Raw genomic sequence first — 26004 nt, forward strand, 5'->3', positions numbered from 1 at the left:
GAAATCTAAAGATATCACAGTGGCCCCTGAATCAGCCAGACAAATTATCTGATAATAACAACGGGCAAAAGCTGCAGGGAGCAAAGGGCCTTGCTTTTTGGCCTCAGACTATTGTAAGCTGATTCCTGCCCATATTGGATCCTCCAAAAAGCCAAATAAACCAAATTTTTTGTTGATAAAAAAAATCTCAAACAGATCATTTTGTCAGAACAGCTTTCCAAGGTTGAACCCTTTCTAGCTCTCAAAGACTGATTTTGCAGGAGACAAATTCAAACCTTCAAGGGCAGAGGCACAGTTGCTCACATAAAAATGAGAAAAGCATTTGGCAGATCAAGAAGATAGTTAGAAGATCGTTCGTGATTGTGTGGAAGTGAATGCGTCTGTTCATTATTGTCTGCATGCCAGAGTGACATGTAGACATCAGAAGGAGAACCTGAATGGGCATGCAAATGTGTGTGACAGCATCTGCGTGGACGCGTCCAGCCACCCCAGCTTGCCATCTGCGTGTTATGTGTTGATAATATGGTGAGTGGCTGCAGGAGGCCTGTAGTCAGAGTTGCTGTGGTAACCAGGAGATTTTGCTGACTGCACTGAGTGAGGCGCAGCAGCAGTGGGTGCTGTTGGTGACCTTGGGGAGTCTTCATGATGTTCTGTAGCTTTGAGGTTTCCACTCGTGTGTGTCTTCTATCAAACAGCTTTTCTTGGCTTTCTCTGGCAGAGACTGCGTAGCATGTACATTACCAGTCAAAAGTTTGGACGCGCTTTCCAAATCAGATGAATAGGAAGGTCTGCCCAAACTTTTGCCTGGAAGTGTAAAACCCTAATTACGAAAAGAAAGAAGTTAATTCAGGCAGCACGGCAGCACAGCGGTCAGCGCTGTTGCTTCACAATAAGAAAGTCATGGGTTCGGTTCCCCAGCTTGGGGCCTTTCTGTGTGGAGTTTGCATGTGCTTGCGTGGGATTCCTCTCGGTACTCTGGTTTCCTCACCCCATCCAAAGACATGCATTTTAGTTGTTTCTAATAACCTTGTTATCTAAATATATTTAAGGATTGACAAGTGTTTGTGATTCCTAAGCAGCTTTTCCTTGAGGTGAATTCCAGTTGTTTCTTGTCTGGCTGGTTTTAAGAAGAGAACCTCTTCACTCCGTACCTTGTAAACACAGAAATCAAACATTAAATTTGGCTCCACCTGTTCTATAGAAATGCTGAGAGAGACATCATCCCCTCACTTCTTCTCGCAGGATGTTGAAATGTCACTGTCTCTCTTGGATAAATAATTCACAGACGGACAGCCTGAGACTGTTGAGATGGCCCTCAGCTATCCTTCACATGACAATGTGACAAAGATGCACAAGCTGCTCCCTAAAGTTGCCATGGAACCACTTTCCCTGCTCTCCACTGATTTCACGATCAGCGTTAAATACGAAGGTGCAGTGTGTTATGACAGCTACAAAAACAAACCTCTGAAAGATGTCTGGGCTTCAACAACACAGCACTGCGTCAGCTCAGACATAAGCAGGATTCGTTTGTGATTGCACTGTTCTGTCATATAATAGGCAATCATTTAGTATCATCAAATTAAAGTGCCAATGAGCAGGTACTAAAGTGTGACAGCTTTTTATTGTTGTATACGCTACATCTATATGAGGAGGATGTGTTGGAGAATACAAAAGATATGTTACAATATAACACAGCTCAATACAAAGCAGCAGACAAAAAATACAGCACAGATTCAAATCAACACTTTAACACCATCAGAATGAGCTTTCAAGCAGCAGATGAGAATTGACAGCAGCTAGGCAGGACCTTGAGGCGAGGCTGTTGTGCCCACTGCCGTTTCCAAGGTTGAGGATAAATATAACTCCACAAGAGTGGATAAGTAATTCTACAGGTGTCCAAGGAAAACAAAACTTTTATTTACAGTCATGTGGCAATTAATAAAACTATCTACTGCTGGAGACAATGTGATGTAAAAGCTCAAGAAAAACAACCACATGGATAAAAATGAAGGTTTTCACCTCAGAAAGCAGAGCGTTTTCATGAGACTGCTAAAAATAATGACACTGCTGTTGGCTGATAAAATGGAGACAGTGGATTTCCGTCTCACAAGACAGAACCTGCAAAGTTCAAATCAAATCAAATCAATCAAAGTTTTACTCTGCAGAACTTTGCTAGTTTAGACCAATTAATCTATGTCTGAAGTCAGCGTCTGGTCTGCTACTTATAAAGCACCAATATTGTTGAGCCCACAAAGCCAAAGTCGCTGCATGGCTTAAGAGACGGGAGGATTTTACTCTCAAATGTGATCTAGATTCATACAAAGAGAGCAAAAAGAGTATTAATTCTACTAATATACCAGACAAGAAAAATAGAGAGCAAATCCACCTTCAGTCTGACTTCCCATTAAGAGAGACACAATAAGTCAGGAGGGTGCAAAACTGGAGCAGAGGCTGATTGTATGTTGTCCGTTGGAAGAGTAACTGAAATCAATGTCTGAGCCTGAGAAGAGGTCACCCTAATGAGAATTACACGTGTGTGGTATTAATCACAGACGGAACAAGGGTTAAACAGATGCATGGAGGGGAGGACGAATGAGGAGAGGAGAAAATGTACGGTTACACCAAACATCCGGCAACATGGGGTGGGCTGGCCTGGTGAAAAGTCACACAACCTGGAACCTTTTGTAGGTAGGCGGACTCAGCTTCCTCCTCCACACATCACTTCTCAAGTGTGACCGATTCTATTGGTCTGACTCATGCCGACAGCTCATCTCCACACCCTGAGGCCAAGCAAGGCTATCATTGATTATCGATACACTACCACATAACCCAGGCAGCACACAGCAAGAGGGTTGCATGTTCGGTTCCTGGGCCTGGGGCCTTTCTGTGAGGAGTTTGCATGTTTTCCCTGGGTTTCCTCCATCTACCCATCACGTTTGGGTTAACTGGTGATTCTAAATTGTCCGTAGGTCTGAGTGTGAGCGGTTGTTTGTCTCTGTATGTTGGCCCAGCGATAGACTGGCGAAATGTCCAGGCTGTACAACACCCTCGCCCAGTGTGTGCTGGGACTGGCTCCAGAAACAGATAAGTGGTAGAAGATGAATGAATGAATACATCATATCCCCAAAACCCAGTCATTGTGTTTATCTGTGAATATTCTCTTTAAAATACACTATACAACATGAAGCGGCTTTGAAGGTGTTGGTGAGAAGAAATGTTTTTGACTCTGATAACTTCTTTTGTGCTTCCAGATCAGTTGCATAAATAAAAGAAATAAAAAGCTGCTTTTTGGTGCATTAGTTGGGCATATGTTTTGATGCTTGAGACTGAAGGCAAGAGCTACTGAGGCAAGCAAGTTTCAAATTATATATTTCCCTCAAAACAAAATAATCCTGCAGCCTGATGCCCGCTGCAAGTGGAAATATAACCCCCACCCCCCCAGGGAAAAAAAAAATAAATCAGGCTGTGTTTCAAAGAAGAAAGAATCTACTTAACTGAAAACAAATTTGGGTAATGAGGTGGGGAAGAGACAAACACTGGCTTTCACATTCTTCTCCACACGATGATGAAGTACAATCAATGGGGCTGCAGTTTACCAGTGAGACCAGCACTAACTGTTCTCTGTCACAGAGTCGGGGAACATTGTAAAGCGCAGCTAAATGAATCAAAAGTCTTCATTAGAGTGAGATTGGTCTCTGGTGAGGATAGTATTGTGTGCAAACATTGATCCAGCAGTGATGGACGACGGGGGGGGGGGGGACCAATTTGGACAATATACTGAATGCAAAGGCCTGCTGGAGTTTTGCTGGATCTTCTCCAATTTCATTATTAAACATTTGATATTAATGTAGTGTGAAATATACAATGTTAGTATCCGCAGTGTCTGTAGGTGCAAACAGTGGGGTGAAAAAGAGATTTGGATTAAATAAGTATGTGAAGGAGAGAAAGAGTGAAGACTGAAAGAAAGGCTGAGTGAAATGTAAATACACCACATTTCAGGCGTTGAGTGGAGGGAAATTATAGGACATTATGGGAATATTAGAGCAGTAATATGGATGTATAAGATAAACCACCGTAAACGCTCTGTGAAGTACAGGACAGCATAACTCTATGCATAAATATTACCGTGGCATTTCCAAGACAGGAGCTGAAGAGGGAGGGAGAGTTAATTGAACCTCTGAGGCACATTACTAAGCAACAGTGCAGGGGAATGCACAGTGTGTACGAACAAATGAATTACAGTCACTGGATGGGCATCTGCCCACCCAACACATCACCATCACACAGCAAAGTGCAAGCAGTTCAACTTCTGGCCATGTCCAATAACTGAACAAGCTGCCTCAACCTGTTGGTGGATGGGGGGGTTAAACTCTGGGGTCACTCACGGTGCTGAAGTTGCGCGGCCCGCAGAGCTCCCCCTGGTACCGGCAGTACAGCAGCATCTCCTCCAGCTGGTGTCCCAGGCGGTCCAGCAGCTGTCTCATGGACGGCTGGGACTCCCGGGGAGGAGGGAGGAAGTGGTGGAAGTCCAAAATCCGGGACAGCGGGGACCAGGGCGGCTCTCCTCTGGCGCTGCCTCCGCCGTCGCCCCTCAGAGGGGCGAGCGCTTCTCTGGCAGCCGGAGAGACCTGCCAGTTCCTCCCCAGGAGCCCCAGCCACCTCCCGGCGCTGAAGATGTCCGTCTTCTTCATGCGCCGCGGCAACAGGAGGTTCTGGTTGCAGATGGTGACGGCGGGGAACACCAGCCGCTTGGCGTACACCATGTGCGCCTTGGTGTAGACGGGCGAGGAGAGCAGGTACCGGACTCTGTTGGAGGACCAGGTGAAGAGCAGCGCCAGAGCCGCCAGGAAAGCCAGCAGCCACGCTACTCTCCGCGGGTAGGAGCCGCTGAGGAAGATGTGCCTCAAGCCGTGCAAGGTGGTGTGTTTTAGGAAAAGCTTTCCGGCTTCAGCCAGCGAGCCCGGGCTCGGTTTGGATCCAGATGAGTCGCTCTGGCACATTTTGGAGGATCGCTGACGCGCGGCGCGCTTCCAACATCGGCCCCGCTGTGGAGACAGTGACGGAGCCGAAAGTCAGCTCCGCGCTCCCGGACTGCTGCTGATTTTTTCGAGGAGTAGATGGTGGTGGGGGTGAGAGAGAGAGACACATAGAGAGAGAGGAGGGGGGGTAGAAAGAGAGAGGGGAGAGAGAGAGAGAGGGGGAGACAGAGAGGGAGAGGGAGAAAGAGAGTGGGGAGGAGAGAGAGAAAGGGAGAGGGGGAGAGAGAGAGAAAGAGAGAGGGGAGAGAGAGGGGGGGGAGGAGAGAGGGAGAGGGAGAAAGAGAGGGGGGAGGAGAGAGAGAAAGGGAGAGGGGGAGAGAGAGAGAAAGAGAGAGGGGAGAGCGAGAGGGAGAGGGAGAAAGAGAGGGGGGAGGAGAGAGGGAGAGGGAGAGAAAGAGAGAGGGGAGAGAGAGGGGGGGGGGAGAGAGGGAGAGAAAGAGAGAGGGGAGAGAGAGGGAGAGGGGGGAGAGAGAGAGAGAGGGGAGAGAGAAAGAGAGTAAGGGTGAGAGAAGGGGGAGGAGAGAGAGAGAGGGAAGAGAAAGAGACAGAGGGGGAGGGAGGAGAGAGAATGAGAGGGAGAGAGAGAGAAAGGGTGGGAGGGGGAGAGAGAGAGAAAGAGAGGGGGGAGGAGAGAGGGAGAAAGAGAGGGGGCAAGAGAGAGAGAGGGAGAGGGGGAGAAAGAGAGAAAGGGGGGAGAGAGAGAAAGAGAGAGGGAGACAGAGGGGGAGGGGGGAGAGAGAATGAGAGGGAGAGAGAGAGAAAGGGGGGGAGGGGGAACTCAGCCCCTCTCGGTCCTCCGAGCAGCAGCTTCCGGCTCTGATGGAGGAGTATTTTGTCAGTCGCGATGAGCTCCCTGAGTTTGGGAGGGAGGGATTGGCCGAGTTATTCAGATTGAGCAGAAAGATCCAGTGCGCAGCAACCTGAGTCCAAAAGATCATTTCATCTAAATTTCAAGTAGTCGGTCTGAATGTCTGCAGAAATCCCCCAGAGACAGGGATTTGGTGAAAATCGTGCAATGGTGTTGTAATTACACTTTTCCTCTGTCTGTTGATTCACACTTTTCCATCTGAGTCTCTCCGTCCACCTCCACCCCCCCACCTCTCTCCCTCACACACACACACACACACACACCTTTCAGACTAAGCAGAGTGCTGTTTGCTGAATGAAATCACTGGCTTCAGTAGCTACAGACCATTTATCTTCCTTTTCAAGACCATCAAACACTCACTCTCACACACACACACACACACACACACACACACACACACACACAGAGGCGCAGTGGACACAAGCAACAAACAATACACAAATTGACAACCCCACACATATGCAGCATAATCCTTCCTGGCTCACAAATTGGATTCTTCCTTCAAATTGAACGTGGTATTATAGAAAGTAATGCTGTAGAGGCTCTGGTCCCTTTCATTAGGGTTCCACCAGTTGAATTTTAAATGATGTGGATCCAAAGCCAGAGGAGAAAGAACGGCATCACATTTTGGTGGAACTCAGGTGTTAAGAAAACTGGCTGACATGAGTTGATAGCACGTAGGCTGGATTCTTTCTCCGTTCCGACTTTTGGTATTTGTTGCGTTTGAGTAGTTAAAGCCTGCTGGGAGGAACAAAGTGAGCAGCACATGGTGTGAACATGTGGGGAAAGGTAGTGTGAATGGGGTTAACTTTTGTCTTGTCATCCTGCGTAGTAACAGAGAAATTACAACCTGCCTGCAATCTGGCAAAACGCTGCTTGAGGTTGGTGAGGGCACGCTCCATGGATGAATTATTTCAGTATTTGACTTGCTTTTCCAATCACCTCATTTAACAAGGTGCCATACTTAGAGCTTTAATCATCAGCTAAGTTCAGCCACTTCTAAACAGCACATTGGTAACGACCTAAATGTGAGTTCCTGGACACAGCAGTGGGGCTGTTTGGTGGAGCGACACAAAGAGTTTTGTGAGTCCTCCACCTGAATAAACAGCAGGCCGTTCGCAGGTCCGCAGACCTGCCTGCAGACAGGAAAACAAGAAGCAGGACAAGCAGGGATAATGGCTGAACTTTCAAAATAAAACAGGCATGAAAGCGCATTGGCCTCAGGTGAATACTCCAAATAAGCAAAACAAAGCGTGTATTCAACTGTGACACAATTTGTGAAAAGAAGTCAGTTTGTGTGTGAAATTAAACTCTGGCCATCCTCTCTTTGCCTGATTGTGTTTGTTCTCCATTGGGTCTGACTCTGTTTCCTGCTCCAGTGCTGTTGCCTCCCTGCTGTTTTACCATCACCTGCCACGCCACCCACCAGTTACCTGAACATCCTCCTACGTTCCCCGAAGACTCTCCCCATTCAACTTAGACTGCCGGTATACAATAAAGTCTTTTTATTGCACCACTTTGTTAGATTGTCTCTGCTCTGTGGTCCCAAAACCAAATCTTTAGCTGAACTGTGACTTAAATGCCACAGCGAACAGACAAGCATCTTCAAGAAGTGCCAAAACAATTTAAGTTCAGATGGTGGATTGTAATTTTCGGTGTTATTTTGGATAATGGGCTGTTTTGAGAAAAAAAACAATGCATACCATAATACCTCCACTCCAACCGTCACATAGTTGGCATATAAAAAGTCAACATGACACAAGATTCAAGCACTTCAGGGAGCAGAAGATGAGATTGGGCATCTAGCAGCAGTTTAATCTCTGTGTTTCAGGGTTCTTCCAGAACATTGCTTGCTTACTCATACTTTTCTCTCTCACACTCTTCCAGATGTTGTGCTGCGGGCACGTCATAATGTCAATTGTGAGGACAATCGAGTCTTCTGCCTGTGCAATTAATAATGTTTAAGCTGGGATCACGGTGGATTGGCTGCGTCACTGTGGATCTGTGACAGTAGCTGAGTGTAATCATTGTATATGTAAGAGTCGTCCCATGAGTGGTCAGACTGCCATTCACGGAATGATGACATGCATGTGAAAGTGGGAAACCAAAGAGGGTGCTGCACAAACTGAAAGTAACTGAAGTGTAGGAATAAACTTTAGGGTGTGATTTTAGATTATTTGGAATATATGTGTAAAATCTTGGTGGGCGGTGCATCTGCATTCACCTGAGATGGAGCCTGGAGCTTCTGGCATTTAGCAGCGTTTGTTCAACCTCAGTTTCCACAGCCAGCTCATCAACAGGGAGACTCTGTGCAACAAGCTAATCCGTCTGGGTGAAGGGATAATGATGCACTTGCTTGACAGAGAAACACAATCCTACTACAAGTGTAACAACAACAGAATAGCAAATACACACTGCTCAGGAACTGCAGTTGGAGAGTTTCACTAATGAGCCCATTGTGAAAGCAAATTATGTTGTTTATTCAGAGTAATATATTTAGTCTATTAAAACCTAAGAATCTGTGGCATAAATAAATGTCATGTTTACATACTGGATTAAATAAAACACTATGAATATACTAATGCATAAAAAAGTTCTGTTCAAATACACCTTCTTCTGAATTATGAGTGAATGAAGAGAAATCCCATTTAAACAACAATTTAGCTCACAGAAAAATACAGACTTGGGCTAAAAAGCTATAGATTTTTCAACCTAGCTGTATCTCCATAGCAGAAGTATGATTCTATAAAAATGCCTGCACACTTATTTTTTCAAAGAACAATGAGTTCAGACATCCCACAGCTGTTGCTTTAAAAGGGAATGCACATATGGCCCTTTTATAATCACTGTCAGTTCAATCCTCATCTGAGTGCCAATCTGTCTCCTGGAAAGTGATTTTTAGAACATAAAACTTTTAATGATGGCGACTATCGTTAACACACTGACTGCAAGGTAAGTTTATGGACACATTTTGGGGCTCAGACCAGTCTACAATGAAACAAAAAGGGAAGTAATTACAGAAACATTCTCAGTTCACAAATGCCTGTATGCATTGCAGACTGATGTCATGAATTTCCATCGCAGGCAATTTAACACCACAGAGTATTAGTTGCTTCATCGCTAGGAGCTAATGTGAATGAAGGTTATCAGCAGATGGCTGTTTTTAGACAGTTTTTTTTTTTTTATTATTTACTTTGACAGTTTCTCCAAATGAGGAAAGACCTCAGCTTCACACAGTGAGGCTAGTGAAGCAGTGAATGTTTAAAAGCCAACTGAAGATAAATGAAAGCGGCACAGATGAGCACAAAAAAAGTTTTTTCTGCATGCAGTTTTTGCCGACTACATGTAGTCTTCTTATTTATCAAATTTTTTTAGCATTCAAATACACAGCAGACATTACAAGATAATGTACATCGGAGAACTGTGTGGCAAATAGCTCTGATCTGTAATTATATATACCTCCAAACATATTGAAGACACCTGCCTCCGTTATTGTTAGTGGGTTTTCTGTTTGCATTATGTTTTTATGGACTTGTAATGTTTATCTTTTTTTATCCCAAGGGCTTCTGGTGTACACGCACAAATGCCTGCTTGAGCGGATGTGCTGGGAATAATACATGATATAATAAATTGTTCTATATTGTACATATAATCCAGACACTGCAGACTTTTGTATGGGACCATTAATGGGGCATGCCATAAAATGGGTTTGTCTTTCTTTTCCTGCAGACGCTGGGTGCCATAGTGCATGTATGTTTATTTGTATTTTTCTGTTTCTTTTTTCATTGTTGGCAGGGGGGCTTTTTGTGCGCCTTTATAGAGACACTGAGTGGCAGAGAGACTGCAGAATAGGCCTGCAGGTTGGAGGTGAACTTGATTCACTGTGAAACATGGCACTAATCGCTGGACTACCCATCCTGCTGCGTGCTTGGATTTTTGGTTGTCAAGGTAATAAATCTGTGGCTATTGAAAAGATAAGCAAGTCTGTATATTGCATCAATTATTTGTAGAAAGAAGGGTTTGGAAATTAGGTTGAGGCACTGTTTAGTCTGATTGTGAAAAAGAAATCTGCTGTTCAACTCTGCATGCAAATATATAGTACATCCAAATTAATTGTAATGGCTCTACTTGTGGATAATCTGGGATAAGAGATAATTGTAGATCATTGCCAGATTAGTCAGTGGATTCAGGTTGCAGCTACTGAGACATTACAAGTGAATGAAAAAGCTCCTCCTTTATCTGCAAAGGGAGTGACTGCTACCATGGATCCAGATTTGGGCTGAGCTGGCCACCCTGGATCTTGACACATTTAGCGTCAAACTACATGTCAAAAGGCAAACGCAGTCCTCCTTCCAGACCTCCCTTGTCATTACGGCCATGTATTTAATCCACTTGACTGTACATACTGTACCTGTCATTGTCGCTCTTCTCTCGGCTTACCGTCAGTTCAGTTCAACTCCCCGCCAACCCCTTCCTGTTTGTTTGTGTAAACACCCTACATTTTCCCTTCTTTCCTCCATCTCCTCACACACGTCTTTGTACTTTACTCCACCCCTCTCTTTCCCCGCTTTCTGTGATCTCCATATTCTCTCAGCCTCTCTTGGTTGCTGCTGTCTCTTCTGTCTCCTGCTGGGAATTTTTGATGCCAAGTCATACACAAGGGAGCAGCCAAAGAGACAGGGAGAGGGAGGGAGGCAGTAAATGATGGAGAAAAGGAAGAGAAATGGCGTGGAGGTGCAGAAGCAGTCAGGGTTTTATAGTTGCAGGTGCTGACAGAGCAGCAGGTGGTGATTTACAGAGACAATTCTGAAGATAATTGTGTACATGATTTGCTATATGGGACAAATGTCAGGAAGACAACTTTTCCAGTACCCTCTCAATCTGCCAGGGCATTAGGTTATATTCAATTCTTGTCAGTTAAGTGTTTCTCTCCTGTAAACCAATGTCAGACGAGTGTCGGTGTAAACTGCTCAGGAGCTCACTGCGAGCCTGCGAATGCAAAGAGCCTCGGGCTGTGAGACCGAAACAAAGATGAATATTGTGTGACAGTGTCAAAAGCACTCTGCACATAAAAATAATTAAGAGTTACATTGTGTGAAAAGATGTCCTTGGTTTGTGAACTGTTACAATTTCATTTGGCTGCTCTGAATAGAGATTTGTCAAAATTGAGAAGAATACAACAGTGTTGGCTGCTGAAACACAAACAGTAATTATGCTGCATAGCTCACATTGCAAAAGGCAATGTGAGTTGACAAAAACAATTAGAATTAGAGATTTAAATTTGATTTTTACTCTGATTTAAAGTGTCACTCTGGAAATCAACATGACATCAAAACATTTTAAGCCTCTTTCAGAGTTACAAAAGTCCATCCTTACAACTACCCATACTGCAAAAACACGGAGACATCTTTCTGTTATTAATAAACTAGCACGAACAAAAAACTAAAAAACTATTTTGTAAAGGATAAGTGTCTTTAAATGCATTTGATCAGACTGAATGAAGAATGTTCTTGGCATGACTATAGTCAGAATTCAAAACCACCAAATATAGATTGACGTATTGGACATGAGTGTGCTTGGTGTAAAAATACTGAAAGAGCTGAGAGTCTTTAGAAGCCCATGTTGACCTATTTACAGTGATTGTACGCTGGGAGCTATAGGGCTCCTTAAGGCACAGTGTGAAGCCTTTCAGCTGTTAAAAGCTGCTCCTCTGCCTCAGATCAGATGTTTAAGCACTGAATAGCCGATGTGTGCTCAGAATTCATTTAATACCAAGGTCTGGTAATCAAACATCACTGAGGTCTGAAACCACCAAGTGTGACAGCCCCACCATCAATGGTGAGTTATGAGACATCAATGCATTAATCTGAAAATTGATTCATGGGTCTTATTTTATGGGTATTGTTGCTGAATGGAGCAGATTTATATTTACAGCCTGAGGGGTAGTAAGAGTATCCATGCCTGCACAGGGAAACACGGGATGACACAGCTAATTTATCTCGGCAGCATCATGACAGCTGGGCTGGGAAGAGTTTGGGGAAAGGGGAAATGCCTCTGATGAATGACTTTCAGAGTACGACCGCTAGCAACAGCAAACACTCTCCCAGTCCCCACAGGCCTGATGCCTCCTATTTGCCGCTCAGAGAGGAATGAATGAATGGCCCTTTGTGAAATAAATGGTCCCTTTCTGCCTGACATTTACAAATGAATCCTTCTAGTAAAACAAAATCCTTCCATTTGTTTTATTAGTTGTGGAGGTGATTTTCCTGCGCTAGTGCTCAATATTGTGTGGTTATCAAAGGCACACATAAATGTCGTATTTTAAGAAATGAACAAATTGTTCAACATTTTTTTGCAAACATTCTTATGTGCTTTTTGTTGTGGCAGTGAGAAAAGACAGCTGATAGCAGTCTTGTCTGGGTGGTTGGCACAGAGCTGGAGTCAGGACTTTCTTAACAGGAGATACTATGTTCAGCAAACAAATGGGTGCAGCTACTGCATTTAGTTTTTTGCCACAGAGGAATTGGCAGGTGTGCTGCTGTAGTATAACTCATGTATGAATTCCCAGCCTATGATGTATTCATTTATGAGCTTTGGAGATGTTTGAAGGCCAATATTTTCATGGTGAAGAGAGTCAGTTGGGCTGTTTCCCTTTTGCTTTCTGCCCTTTTTCATTAAATCAATCTTAGCCCACCCAAATTCACCTAATATTTTAGAAATGTACAACACTAAATTATTTTATTGCATACATTTTTTGAATTATCATATAATTTTTCATGGTTAATAAAGTACTGCAAACACAAGATGCAGTAAACGTGATGTTAAACTGGTGAAAAATGAATCTGTTCTCTATGGTGAATAAATAATATGATTATAATGCTGCTTTTAATTTTATCTTTTTCTTTTGTCTTTTTTCTAGCTCAACAGCTGACATACATTTGCATGATTATGCATCGCTGATGTCCGCATCTCAATCACACCATTTATTATAGGCTCTATTTGAGCTCAATCTTCTAACTCGTTGTGACATAAAAGCAAAGGATATTTCTTTGATTCTTTCCATCACTTTCAAGGACAGAAATGAAATCTTAGATGATGAAAGCTAATTAAAATATTCAGTCTCTTCAATGTTCCGACAAACTTATATTGGCTCTTACAAGGACTTGGCAACACGTCACCATAAGTCACAGACATGCATGGGCCTTCGTCCACAAGCTATCAAAAAAAGACGCAAACCAAATATGAAGTGAAATGGTGAAAAAGATTCCGTCTCCCTTGGAAATGATATCCTCTTCAAATGCAGTTTGTTTAAAGAGCAACACAAACGTCTGCCCACCTAAACATGCACATGCGCGCACACACACACACACACACACACACAATGACAGAGAAGTTTAACCCTTAAAGTCTAGCCCTTTCAAAATTCAATTCAAAATTCAAAAGTCTATTTCTGATTTTCAATTCAGCCATCGGTACAATCAGCAAATTCTCAACTGCTGAGCTCGTCAGAAAATATCCCTTCACATCCTATTAATCTCAGTCTCTATCCATTCTAAAAGGATCTTACAATCACTGGCTTATCAACTGCTATAAATCAACACATTCTTTCAGTAGATGAAAAACAGAGAAGAAAACTAATTCTTTCATTTTCTTTCCTTTTTTGCCTGAATGCATTTATTTGAGCTCCACCAGAATTGATAAAAGTTGAGAAATTTGGTATTTGTTCAGCTTGTTTGTTCTTCCTGTTTTGCACCAAATACTCTGGCAGCTTGTTAAAGTGCTGGCAAGAGGTTAGTGTGTGTGTGTGTGTGTGTGTGTGTGTGTGTGTGTGTGTGTGTCTGTGTGTGTTGTACTTTATGACTGGGGGATGTCAGACATGCAGTGAAACCAATGCTAATGATGGAGGGCCAATGGTCATCCAACTGGCTGAGAATACCTAGTACACGCACATATAGACGTGTGTGTGTGTGTGTGTGTGTACACATGCATACACACACACACACACAGATCAGACTACCATACAGTCCAAAGCCAATCTCTCATTTTGATTTGGTCTGATATGTGATGCCCCCTCTGGAGATACATTTACTTTAATATGACGGCTAAATTCTTCCATAAGCATGCAATATGTATGCAGGCGTATGAGGTGGTCGCTAATCACTATCGTGATTTATTTCTTTTTTAGTCCCCGAATAGTTGCTGACCTGAAACTGGGTGAACGATGACACCGTGTGATACAGGCCTACCTGCCCAGCTGGTATCTGTAATTCTTTCACCATAGGTTCCTTGGGTGACATTCATGGTTTGCAGATTTGCATCAGCTATCCTTATTAGGTTGAGGTGATGAATAATAGAACGAGCCCCTGCTCTGTTAGTGCCCAACGGCAACAGCAACAGACCCATAGGGACTCACTTGGAGATCCTGGAATGAAGCAATGACCACTAAATCAATAGATGTCACGCTTCTCACAAAACAACCCATGAGAAGATGTAGGAGGCAGGTTTAATATTAAAGAGACTTTACTCCTTAAAAAATAAAAAGAAACAAAAAAGCAAGCATACAAAGCCAAATACAAAGGCTAAGACTGAGGCAAAATCATAAATAAGAAAAAAAGAACCAAGGTCCAAGTCCAATAAATAAGATCACCTAATTATTTGTTAAAGAGATGTTATTAATTAATTAATATTACAGAGCTAAGAGTCAACTACTGAGCTACAACAGATGCTCAAAATTAATTCAGTTATTAACACACTCCCTAGCACAAAGTAGACTGACAAATAATTTAAACCCCTGCAAATATCTTTACTCCTGTGTCTCTAAAAAATGCAGACATACGCTGACTGTAAGGTCAGGCTTACTGCGGGTTCTATACACACAGACACACACCTCTGATTCCATACGTTCATCTTCTACTGCTTTTTCTGTTTCTGGGTCATGTGGTGCTGGAGCCAATCCCAGCTCACTTTGGATGAGGGCAGGGTCACCCTGGACAGGTCACCAGTCCATCACAGGGCCAACACACAGAGACAGACAGAGACCAACAACCACTCACACTCAAACCTACGGACGCTTTAGAGTCACCAGTTAACCCAAACATGATGTCTCTGGACAGTGGGAGGAAACCTATGCAGTGGGGAGAACATGCAAACTCCACACAGAAAGGCCCCAGGCCAGGAACTGAACCCACAACCTTCTTATCGTGGGGCAACAGAGCTAACCACTACGGCGCCGTGCTGCTGTACTTCAACATAATAAAATTAAATATTTTATCAGCACAGATAACCAGTTATACATTATTTTCTAAATGTGACGGACTGTCTAGACCCACACTCACACAGGCACACATTCAGAAACCAGGGAAAAGATATACACAGAAAAAGAATGAGTGTGCCAGTGCTCTAAAACAGATAGCACCTTTCTCCTAACAGTTTGTACGTCCTGTCATTTGGAGTCAAAGGTTTTATTTCAGCTCTGATATGAAGCACGGTCCTGTAGGAAACCATTAAGGACCACTCATCAGCTAATTAGCTACTTGTAAGTGGCTATTGGCCCTGTATGAGACACTTGTCATATGTCTTGTTCATATACAATTGCTCCGACAGGGCTGCACTATCCCTCATTTTCACATCATTAGGAGTCATTCGTCTTAGTCAGGGAGGAAACTAGAAACTTTTATTTAAGCCACTTTAAAGATTGATTTGCATTTGTGTTATGAGGCATTGTCTGATACCAAAGAAAGGTATCTGTCCAATTTAAACAATGCAGGCTTTCTATCCTATTAGATTCATCTTAAAAGGGTGATAAGTGCTGATGCACTTCTTGTCACCAGCCTCCAAAGAAGACTGATGAGAGGTTTAATTAAAGTGGGAGGGATCTGAGGAGCGACAGAGAGAGAGATGGAGTGACATAGAGAATGAGTGAAGGTTGGTTTTCCACCAAGGCCATCCACAGCAAACCTCAGCTCATGTGTGATTTGTTTATTTATATTTAATCCCCACAGCACAGAAATAGAGTTTAATCCCTCAGGGGGAAAAAAACAACTGCTAGTTTCCACTGGCAGCTGCTCTGCGTCTGGATGGTGGTCATTGCTGCAGAGGCTCTGATACTGCACTGTGGAGGGAATCAAAAGGCCCTTTAGAGATTGGATTAAGTATATTTCTGAGTGATTTCACAAAAACAAAAAAGCAAAAAGAATAGGCGCTTCAGTGCCAAGAGCTCCATGAGATTCAGCTTGCTTCTAAAAATCATTGTAGCACACTGCCCCCTTGTGATCATCAAATATATGCCAGCGACTGTAGAATTATACAAACTGCATGCAAAATGAATCACTGGAAAGAATTTGGGGGAAAAAAGCAGAAAGTCCATGAAGATCACACCAATTTCACTAATTAGATCATCAGGCTGTGTCACTTTGGATATGGAAATATTTATTGACGAGTGGATCTCAAATTCAGTGTGAATCTATTTATTTTAACCTCTGTACCTCAGCGTCACACCGGAATGCAAATGTGATCATCTACGACTGTGCTTAAAAGAAGTCACTTCTGAAATTTTCTTCTGAAAACGACCAATAATGGCCGAGAAGATGAGAGAAAGCCACAGCCAGCAATCTGCATCTCCATGTCATCGTAAATATTTAATGGTCTTGTGCTGTCACTTCTCAGAGGGGAAGAGGCAGTTCAGCAGGGCACACATTTTCAATCTCAGAGAGTGTAATGGCCACTTTCCGACTGAACCCGTAGTTGTGCTTAATCAAACACTTTTCCATAACCTGAAATTTGAAATCCATTATTTCAGTTCCCTGCACTCTCACAGGGGTCAGAGGAAGAAAGCAACTGCAAAACATTTTAGCAAACAAGTATGCTGCACAGAAGAGGCTGCTTGCTGCTCCGCACAGATGACGGTGCTGTACATCAACTAAGCTCATGTGTTGGTGTGCTAATTTTACCTGTGGGAATTGAATTTCAAACTGACTGATTAAGCAGTAACAACTGAATGTAACACAACAATGGCAAATAACATACATCACAAAATAACTTCTTATTACAAACAGAGGTGCTAAATTAAATTTCCACTTGAACAATGTGACAGTTTAATCAGCCTAATTGCGCAAGGTGTAGAGTAACCATAGCTCCACAAGTGATGAGAACGAATTGGATCTAATACACACAGCACATTGGCAGCGCCATATTAAGTTGATGTTTGATATTTTTGGTGGAACAATTATTACAATCTGTTGTGCTTCATTTAAATAGAAAAGTAAATTTACTAAAATCAAATTTTTCATTGCATATGTTTGACAATAACTATATTACACTTTCCCCTGATGTAATCTCGTCCCAGTGGTATCTTATAAGAAATGGTGGACCCTAACAAGTGTTAAGACTCAGATCCAGATGAATGGGCCAAGTCTGGCGTTTCATTTCCTTCTCCCAGAAAATAAAATATTCCTGTCTGCTCATCTGTCTGTCTAAGCCCGGGGTACATAGACTGATGCTCTTGATGAGACAGGAGAAGGGCGTAACCAGAGCTACTGGCTGATTCTGATTCTGAGCTAATGGGCTGAGGCAGGAACAGGAAGCCCGGGTTTGGATTGCTTTACTGAGGGGGGCTCACATTCTGCTCCGAGACAGAACTGCTGCAACCTGAACCGACTGTCTGCAAGGCGTTAGCCAAGCTTCCCCAATGACCCAGCCCCTGGCCGAGAGCTCATCATGGTGTGGACACACACACCTTGATCCATACATTCCCATGCACAGACTCCAGATGGAGTCGATGGACAAAGAGACAGAGAGCGGCAGGGAATGGCCAGAAACCTCTTGAGAGTGAACGAGACAGAAAGCAATCAATCTGCTCACCGTGCTTTCCCATGTGTTCTCACTACACCAAACAATGGAGTCTGCAGGACCATTAGTGGCTCTTTAGCAGATATAATAAACAAGTGTTGGCAGGAGTTCAGGTTTCTAACCACTGGAAACAATGGCATTGCCAATTGCCACATTACACAAAATAAATACATTCTATTGATTTGCTGTTCAGAAGAAAAAGACAACGGTAATACATTATGCATGCTATTCAGTGAGCTAGCCTGTTCTATAAATGTGACTGGGCTGCTATTACATGCCACAAAAGTTTAGCTAACCTGTTAGTGATCCTGCTGATCCCTTTTTTCTCCACGCAAACGTTAGATTTGCATTTGTACAACTGGCTGAAACGTTGTTGTTTGAAAAGCAAGTTGACACTGGTAGAAACATGCAGCCAGAATGGACGCAGAGTTGGCTGGTTAGAGTTAGTTGGCATGCTGGTGATAATGTCAGAAAAACGTATTGCAGGCAGTTGAGTGTGTGGGAGCAGGGGAAGAGTGAAGTGGTTGAATGACACTGGATGACACTGCTCAGCATAATTTTTTTGGTCAGACAGTTTGATGGCCATAGGCTGCTAGGCCAGCCACTGCAGCTTAACTGGGTCATCCTGTTAGTATCTGCTCTTTGTTTCATCAAGGAGAGGATTCAAGAATACTATAGATATAAGTTTTAACTACTAGTAGTTGGAGCTTGAGAAATGGAGATGATGGCTGGATTTCTGAGTGATATAAAGTTGATACTGCCAGTTGGACAGGTAGCAGCAGCCGCGGTTCAGCTTGAACAAATACACAGGTGAGAGCAGGAGGTAGTTTAAGTTTAAACATACATTATATTAGGGCCAGAGAGTAGCATTTCCTATAACGGAGCACAGCAGATTTATGACAGCAAAGACAAATACTCACTGTGGGAGCTATTGATTGGCCAAAACACAATTTAATTTAAAGGCTAGGCCTCAACAGGAATGCTCATTCAACCTTTGACACATTTAATTCAGTATTAATACCCATTAGGTGTAGATGCTTTGACTCAGATGTTCGAATAAAGACTTCCTTGCATCACTGAGCCCTGCTGAAATAAATTGTTTTGGAAATAAAGTGGCCATGTACAGTCGTAAATAAAGGCAAACCATTAATAAAGGTGCATGGATTTCTCAATTTTTATCGAGCCATTAGCAAAAAGCCATTAAGGTTTGTGTATCTACAGGCACATCCATGGCCTGCACTCAAAATGAAAAACATTGTGGTTCCATTACATCTACCTCCTACATACTAAATGTAGAAACTGTAACACCACAAATAACATATGACATGCAAGTTCACCTAAAAATATCTCAGCAGTATATTCATAAAGCTTTGTTATGACTTTTATCTGTCCTAAAATGTATCACAGAACAAAACATTGAGCACATAAAAACACTAAGCAGTAGCTAAGTGTCTTACAAGAGAGTTTTTTGTTTTCATAGCTGGTTAGCAAATCTCTTCTACGCATTATTAAATCAACAAAGACTGCATTTTGAGTTTGTTATAGAAAAAAACAAACAGAAAGCAAGTGTTCGTAATTGCTGTGAGGAGGCGCATGAGCGCAAGGAACAATCAATGATTATAATAGTGGGAGGATGTAGTACAGAACGGTTCAAGTTCAACACAAAAACTATAATTAGTCCCATTAGACTTGATGAAAAAAATGATTGTGTCATCTGTGTTGTCAGATGTTCAGCCTGGAGTAGATACTACAGCTGACACCTGCATGCACACATCCTTTGACTTAAAAAATTGTATAATGAAGAATAACAAATCAACTATCCACACACCACAGCAACCACATCTCACAAAGGCAGAGCTTCATCGAATTCATCGTTTAGCAAGTGCTCATATGCAGCAATGCCGTTGACACCGGGTCATGGAATTTATTTCCAGATTCCTATTAATATTTCACCCATCTTTAATGTCAAGAGTTTAGGTCATTCATAAATATATTTGGGGGAGGACTTGGAATAGCTTCATGTAGTTTGTTCTGGAATCAATTATTTCACAACGACATCTGACTCTTCCTTATTGCCTTCAGTTTACAGAGACAGTGTATGATATTATACTAAATGGTGGAATGTGTGTCTTACTCATCACAAACTGCAGTGTCAAGCATAACTAAAATTACGCTCCTAACACATGTAGCACATTTGAAACTATGAAAAACACAGAATAACCATTCATAACTTCAATCTTTGATCTAATGATTTATTATTTAGATATTACGAACTTGCTCAGTCGGTGAGTGATAATAGTTTTTGCAAGGGCAAAAGTACCACTTATTTAAATGAAAGAATTACAGCATCATGATAATGACATCCAAGAAGCCTCCCATCTAATTCAAAGTAAGCCATTATGAAAGCAAGAATGGGTTTTAAACTGCACCATAGCAGTAATGCCTGTCATTCAATAAAGCCGGGTCACTGACTCCCTCTCATGCTAATAAAATGGCAGACTGCTCTGCTGTCGCAGTACTTTGTCTTTTAAAGAGCATATCAACAGAGGACGACAGCTGGCCCTATTTCACCTCAAGGACATTGGCTCCATCCCACACATTTTTCCGCTGATTGTGCAACCCATGGCATCTTTAAATTTTCGCTTTGATAAGAAACTAACAACTGAATGAAAATATGGAAAGCACGATCTATATGAAGCTACCAAAGCAACATTTTGCTCCTTTTTTTGTGCTAATACTAAGTCATGCTGCCTGTCTGTGTATATGGCCTCATAGGACATGTAAATTCATAAACTCTAAGTTTGCAAAAGAATTCCTTCCATGAAAAAAATCTCTGTGATGAAGAGACTATTTTTAATGCTTTTTTAGAGCTCTTCTTGTTCTATTCTAAATCATATCCTTCACTGCGGCAATGACTCTGCGTCACTGCAGGATCATTAATTTCATCTGGCTTGCACACACTGTACTGCACAAATACAGGGACCGGCTTTAATAGTTTTTTCTTGTTGAGGGTCTGCCACTGGTCAATAAAACATTCTCACACCTCGTTTACATTAAACCCCAGACCTTCATTTCACATTGGCTCTTTTGTATTCCCCTGCCTCAAAGGTCTGTGTGAAGACGCACCACTGTATAGCTCTCAAGATCTGAGCCACCCAACTTCATAATATCGGACATACTTTCAGATGTGATGCTGTGAAATCCCAAAAGATAAATAATTGGTTAAGACGGGCTTTCAGTGTTTAATGTAATGTCACTCTGCTTGTTTGCTTTTTCATCTTCCCCATGACATGCAAATAAATTAGTTGCTACGGACAAGATTCTGATTGTAGGGAAGTAAAGTTTTTTTCTCATGCATGATCACAACATTGATTTTATTGATTATTTCATGCTTTTAACAAAGTTACTCATTATTTTCATCATTGGTTGGGCTGTATTATCTTTTCCCAATCGATTAATCACTTACTGAAAAGATCCCAACCTCCAAAATATTCAATCAACAGTCAAACCTAGCAAATAATCACATTTAAAACGCTTCGACCAGTGAATTCATGCTAAAAAAATGATTAAAGGTTTCTCAAAAAACTGCTGAGCTGTTGTTTGAGGAACAAATGGATGGAGTAATCATTCAGCTGGAATGTTTACACTTTCCTTTCACTAGTGCTATTTTAATTGCTATACTACCAAATAATAAACAAGAAATATACATCAATACAGAAAAAAGAAAAACAAATATCATGTTATCACGTTTAAAATGGGAATAGTGTCTCATGTAGATGCATTTACGCAGACATAATTGTAGCTCATAGTAACTCTAGTACATCCATTAGCAGTCAACCAATACCTATCTGTAACTGTCCAAAGGTCAAGCAAATCAATAGACTGATAGCTGGATATTGTCAACACGGCTTGGTAATTCAGTATTCCTCTTGAATGCTGTCTGGAGTGCACAATCAAGAAATGTGAATCTCGAAAGAGGCCTTTTGATCCGAGCTGGTTAATTCAATGCAACAGCTGTATGCCAAGTATGCCACTTTAAGTAATGGAAGTTGCAGATACACTGACTTAGAGAGACATTTTTATTTACAGCAGTGACTCAGGATTGTAAGAAACTGAATTGAATCAAATTACCTCACAGCTATAAACTACAATTTTCTACAGTATCAGTGATTTTCTGCAAAGTCCTTTTCTTCTATTTTTCTTATTGGGATTTCCATTTCAGCTTTAGCCAGCTTTACAGCATATTTTTGTTTTATTATAATGGAAACTGACCAAAGCACTTGGAGAAATCCAAGCAGCCACCCTCACTGCCTTATTTGGACCCCATTCAAATTTTAGATCCACGCATAAAATATTACTGATGAATCATAACCATCAAACCTTCCAGATGCATATAAACTACTTCTTTAATATGTGAAACGCAAACTTACCCTGATGATTGTTTTTTCTTTTTTTTAAATTAAATTCTGCCAATACTAAAGATCAAATATATGGAAATTGATTTCTCGCTGTGAGGTTTTGGTATGACTTACCTCTCTGAAGTTCTCGGGGCCACACTCTAACCCTCTGAAGTTACACTCTAGTAGCATGTCCTCTATGCGGTGCCTTGTTCGGTTGTAGAACTCATCCAGGGAGAAACGAGAGCCCGGAGGGCGGTCGGGCTCTGTGGCGAGCGGGAACCCCGGTGCCATGCCTTCTTCGAAGCCCAGCAGGGGGCCCATGAAAATCAAGTCACTGTAGCTAATCTGAGATTTCCTAATAAAATTGTAGTTACACATGGTGACAGCTGGAAAGGTCACGTTTTTGGCCACTTTTTCATCCAGCATGGTGATGTGGTCATATTGAAGATAGTATATGACCCTGTCAACTACCTGGAACAAGAAAGCAGATAGGGCCATGGTGAAGACCAGCGCCCACAAACCCTGACGAAAACCGAACTTCTTGTTCTCCACAAACACATGGTTGGCACCATGTAGCGAGCAACCGCTGAAGAAAGTGGCCAGGTCGTCCACCTCGCTGAGGTCTTCTTCCTCGTCATTGTAATCATCTACCTGACTACACCTGTCGAGGTAGTCCTGCGAATCCCCATCACCGTAACTCTTCTTCACACGCCTGTAGTGGTCATCAAAACCATCTTTGCCATATGCTCTGCCGGGCTCGTCATCAGCAGAAAAGGAGATGGTGCACATGATACGGACCGGCATGGTGGCAGAATGGATAAGCTAATAATGCTTGTAAATAAAAATAAAAGAAATCAGATGTCCACTCATTAAAAGGTCCAAAGAGGCAAAGAAATCATTCAGGTGACAGAAAGGTGGTGACACAAAACCATCAGCTGAAGAAATCCCGGAATTCACAGAGAAAAACTATGAATAAAGACCAAAGTGTTCTGTTGACTCCAAAGGAGAGATGTCACTCAACTGTGGAACAAATCAAACGTGAACTGTCCCAGACGAAGTGAAGACAGAAGTGAAGAGTCACCAGAGAACACCAGATCAAACTGACCAGAGAGCCTCCATTAATGTCTACTGAACTGAGATGCTTTGCCTGGGTTTGTCCTGGCACCTCAGGGACAGATCCAGCCCTTGGTGCAAATTTGAAAGAGGGAAGAAGGAGGAGGGGGAAAAAGAGAAGAAGATAAGGAGTAGGAGGGGGAAGAGGGGAAAGAAAGTGAGGCCATGGAGAGGATAGGAAAGAGAATACTCCCACGGGGCCCAGCCACAGGTGACTGTGGAGGGGCTGAATGTCGCAGTTTACAGGAAAAAACAAAAGGCTGACTATTTCGCTGATTTCACCGTTTATGGTGACGGCTCCTGAAACAGAATGATCTCAGCACCGTTGTGTAAATGCAAAGAATACTGAGACTAAAATGACAAGAGACAAATATTCTCACACTGGAATATATGATTCAACCTTATACTCTTTGTAAGATCTGATATGGCATATAGTTTTGGAAAAAAAAGGCACAACACAGAGTCATTTTCAGGGATTAGGAATTATTTTAGGAAACATTAAGTGCATTTGTGATGTCTCATCACGAAACAAGCTGTAGTGGTGGCAAAGTGAAGAAATTGAATCAACACTTCCATTATCTCATTATTATTTCAATCTAATGGATCATTTTACCAACAACTTTCTTCCGAATTACAAACCCCCACAAAACGGCAAGCATTCATATGGATGGGAGATTAACTGAAAGCAGATATGTACAAATAGTGAAGAGATAGATAGATAGAGAGAGAGAGAGAGAGAGAGAGAGAGCACAGGGTCTTAAATGTATCCTCTCATGATTGAATATGGAGATAAATTCAGATTCCCAGAGGTGGTGTTGGTTGTTATGAAAAGGAAATGTAAGAAGCCAATCTATCTGTATCGATCCACCTCCATTAGACTGCTGGGATGATTTTCAGAAACATGATGGTGCCAGAAAATGAAACATGAGATGCATTTAGGGGCATGAAAGCACTCTTTACAGCAAAATTCTCCAGCTAATGATATCACAGATACCTCTAAGAATCAGCCACATTAAACCTGCGAACCAATAGTGAGCACATTACCCCAGAGCCATAAAAGCCTGTGTTGTCATCAGGTGATAACTCTAATTTCATAAAAACAAGATGAGAAAGGCAGCATATTTGGCCAATGTTTGTTTCATGACGATAAGTGAGCAAACAGAGGAGTTGGGGTTTGGCCTTGATCGAGCTTAATCTTGGAGCCTGCTTACCAGGGAAGCCTGATAGCGCCTGTGGCTCATGAATATGTATTAGTGATCAGTAGATAGCCTCTGGCAATCAGCCTGACCTAACAAGAAGGTCATAGAGCTCCCTCAGCTGCAGTCCCGAGGCCTTCTGAGGGTACTGCCATATGAATATTCAGGCATGCTAACACTGCAGATTTGGTACAAGATGGCAGGTTGTGAAACTGCTGTTGAGGAAATTAAACTGTACAAAATAGTTCACTGACCCTCTGACTAAAATCAGACAATTAGGTTCAGGTCCTTTCTGCCAAAATATCTTAATTGCAATGTCAGCACTGAGGTTATTTATGCATACCAGACTGCAATAAATCTGTTCTTGTTTTGGCATCTATGTTTTTTTTTTTTTTTTTAGAGGTGATAAATTAAAAAACAAATGTGATTGTCTTGCTCAATCCCCCCCCTATTTATCTATTTCTATTCATCCTTTGCCATCACTCATCTCTTACAGCCATGTTCACAGTGCCTCAGCATGCAAGCTGACGGCCACTAGGGGGCAGCAGCAGCACATCAAATCCTCCTGCCTCTCCTCAGGCCTGGAACTGTCATAAAAAAACTTGATAGGCATTCTTTAGATAGAGGGCAAACTATGACGATGAGTACTTTCTACTTCTACTTGTTGCATGTGTCAAGCATCTGCTTCTCATCTATCATGGCAATTTCATTCTGTAACAGAAGGAGTAACCAGAGGCAAACACCAAAATGCTGCTTGATGAAACTGCTTTTTAACTGCAAAGGGCAAGAAGAGCTGCAGTTTACAATGAAACAGATATTGATTTTTTTTTTTAACTGACAAAACAGCTTAGAGCTGTAAAAATAACAGTATGTTTTTCCAAAGAATACTTTTCATCTAAACATGAATGTAATTGTTCAACCAGTTGGGTAATCAATCCCTAATTTAAGTGATTTAAATCTGCTGGGGACCTTTGTTGCTTTTCACCATCTCCTTCTGCATTCATTTCCTGCCATCACAACACTCTATTAGAAAAAATAAAACATCATCCTGGAAAAAATAAAGATTTCAGAGAAAATGTGTTTTTCTGAGAAAAACAGGAAATATAAAACAATATGACAATGTTTTGCTTGGAAATGTTTTGCATGGGGTCAAAGTGTTGAGACGTGAGGGTCCACAGTCAAAGTAAAGTATATACCCCTGGGCCAGAGATTTCAACAAGGCCATGCATTTTGCCATGGTCACACTGAGCAGAGCACAGGGCAGATGTGAGGAGAGATTTAACGCTCCCTTTCAAGTCCCTCTTACCAGCTCCGCTTTCAGCTAGGATCGACCTGGCGTTGCCATGGATACTTCCTGGCCGTCAGCAAGAGAGGATGCACAAAGCCCATTACTCAGAACATGCATATAGTCACACATACACACACATATGAGGACAAACAGACAGACTTGCAAACACTTCGAAATAGAAAAAATGTGGCAGTACTGCTTTCTCTTGAACATTAACACCCGCACGCACGCACACACACACACACTCTCTCTC

General features: G+C 42.2%; 1 protein-coding gene across 2 annotated transcripts in view; it reads right to left on the bottom strand.

Moving 5' to 3' along the window:
• asic1b (acid-sensing (proton-gated) ion channel 1b) overlaps positions 1-26004 on the bottom strand; it is a 137665-nt gene that overhangs the window by 18319 nt on the left and 93342 nt on the right. Inside the window, exon 1 of one of the 2 annotated variants that reach the window (XM_029502025.1) lies at positions 22287-22958. The exons of the other annotated variant lie outside the window; for it this stretch is intronic. Coding sequence (XP_029357885.1) covers positions 22287-22958 — 672 coding nt within the window. Of the gene's footprint in view, positions 1-22286; positions 22959-26004 lie in introns of those variants that run through there. 2 annotated transcript variants of the gene reach the window in all.

The sequence above is a fragment of the Echeneis naucrates genome, chromosome 5, assembly GCF_900963305.1.
Source record: "Echeneis naucrates chromosome 5, fEcheNa1.1, whole genome shotgun sequence".
NCBI lineage: Eukaryota > Metazoa > Chordata > Actinopteri > Carangiformes > Echeneidae > Echeneis > Echeneis naucrates.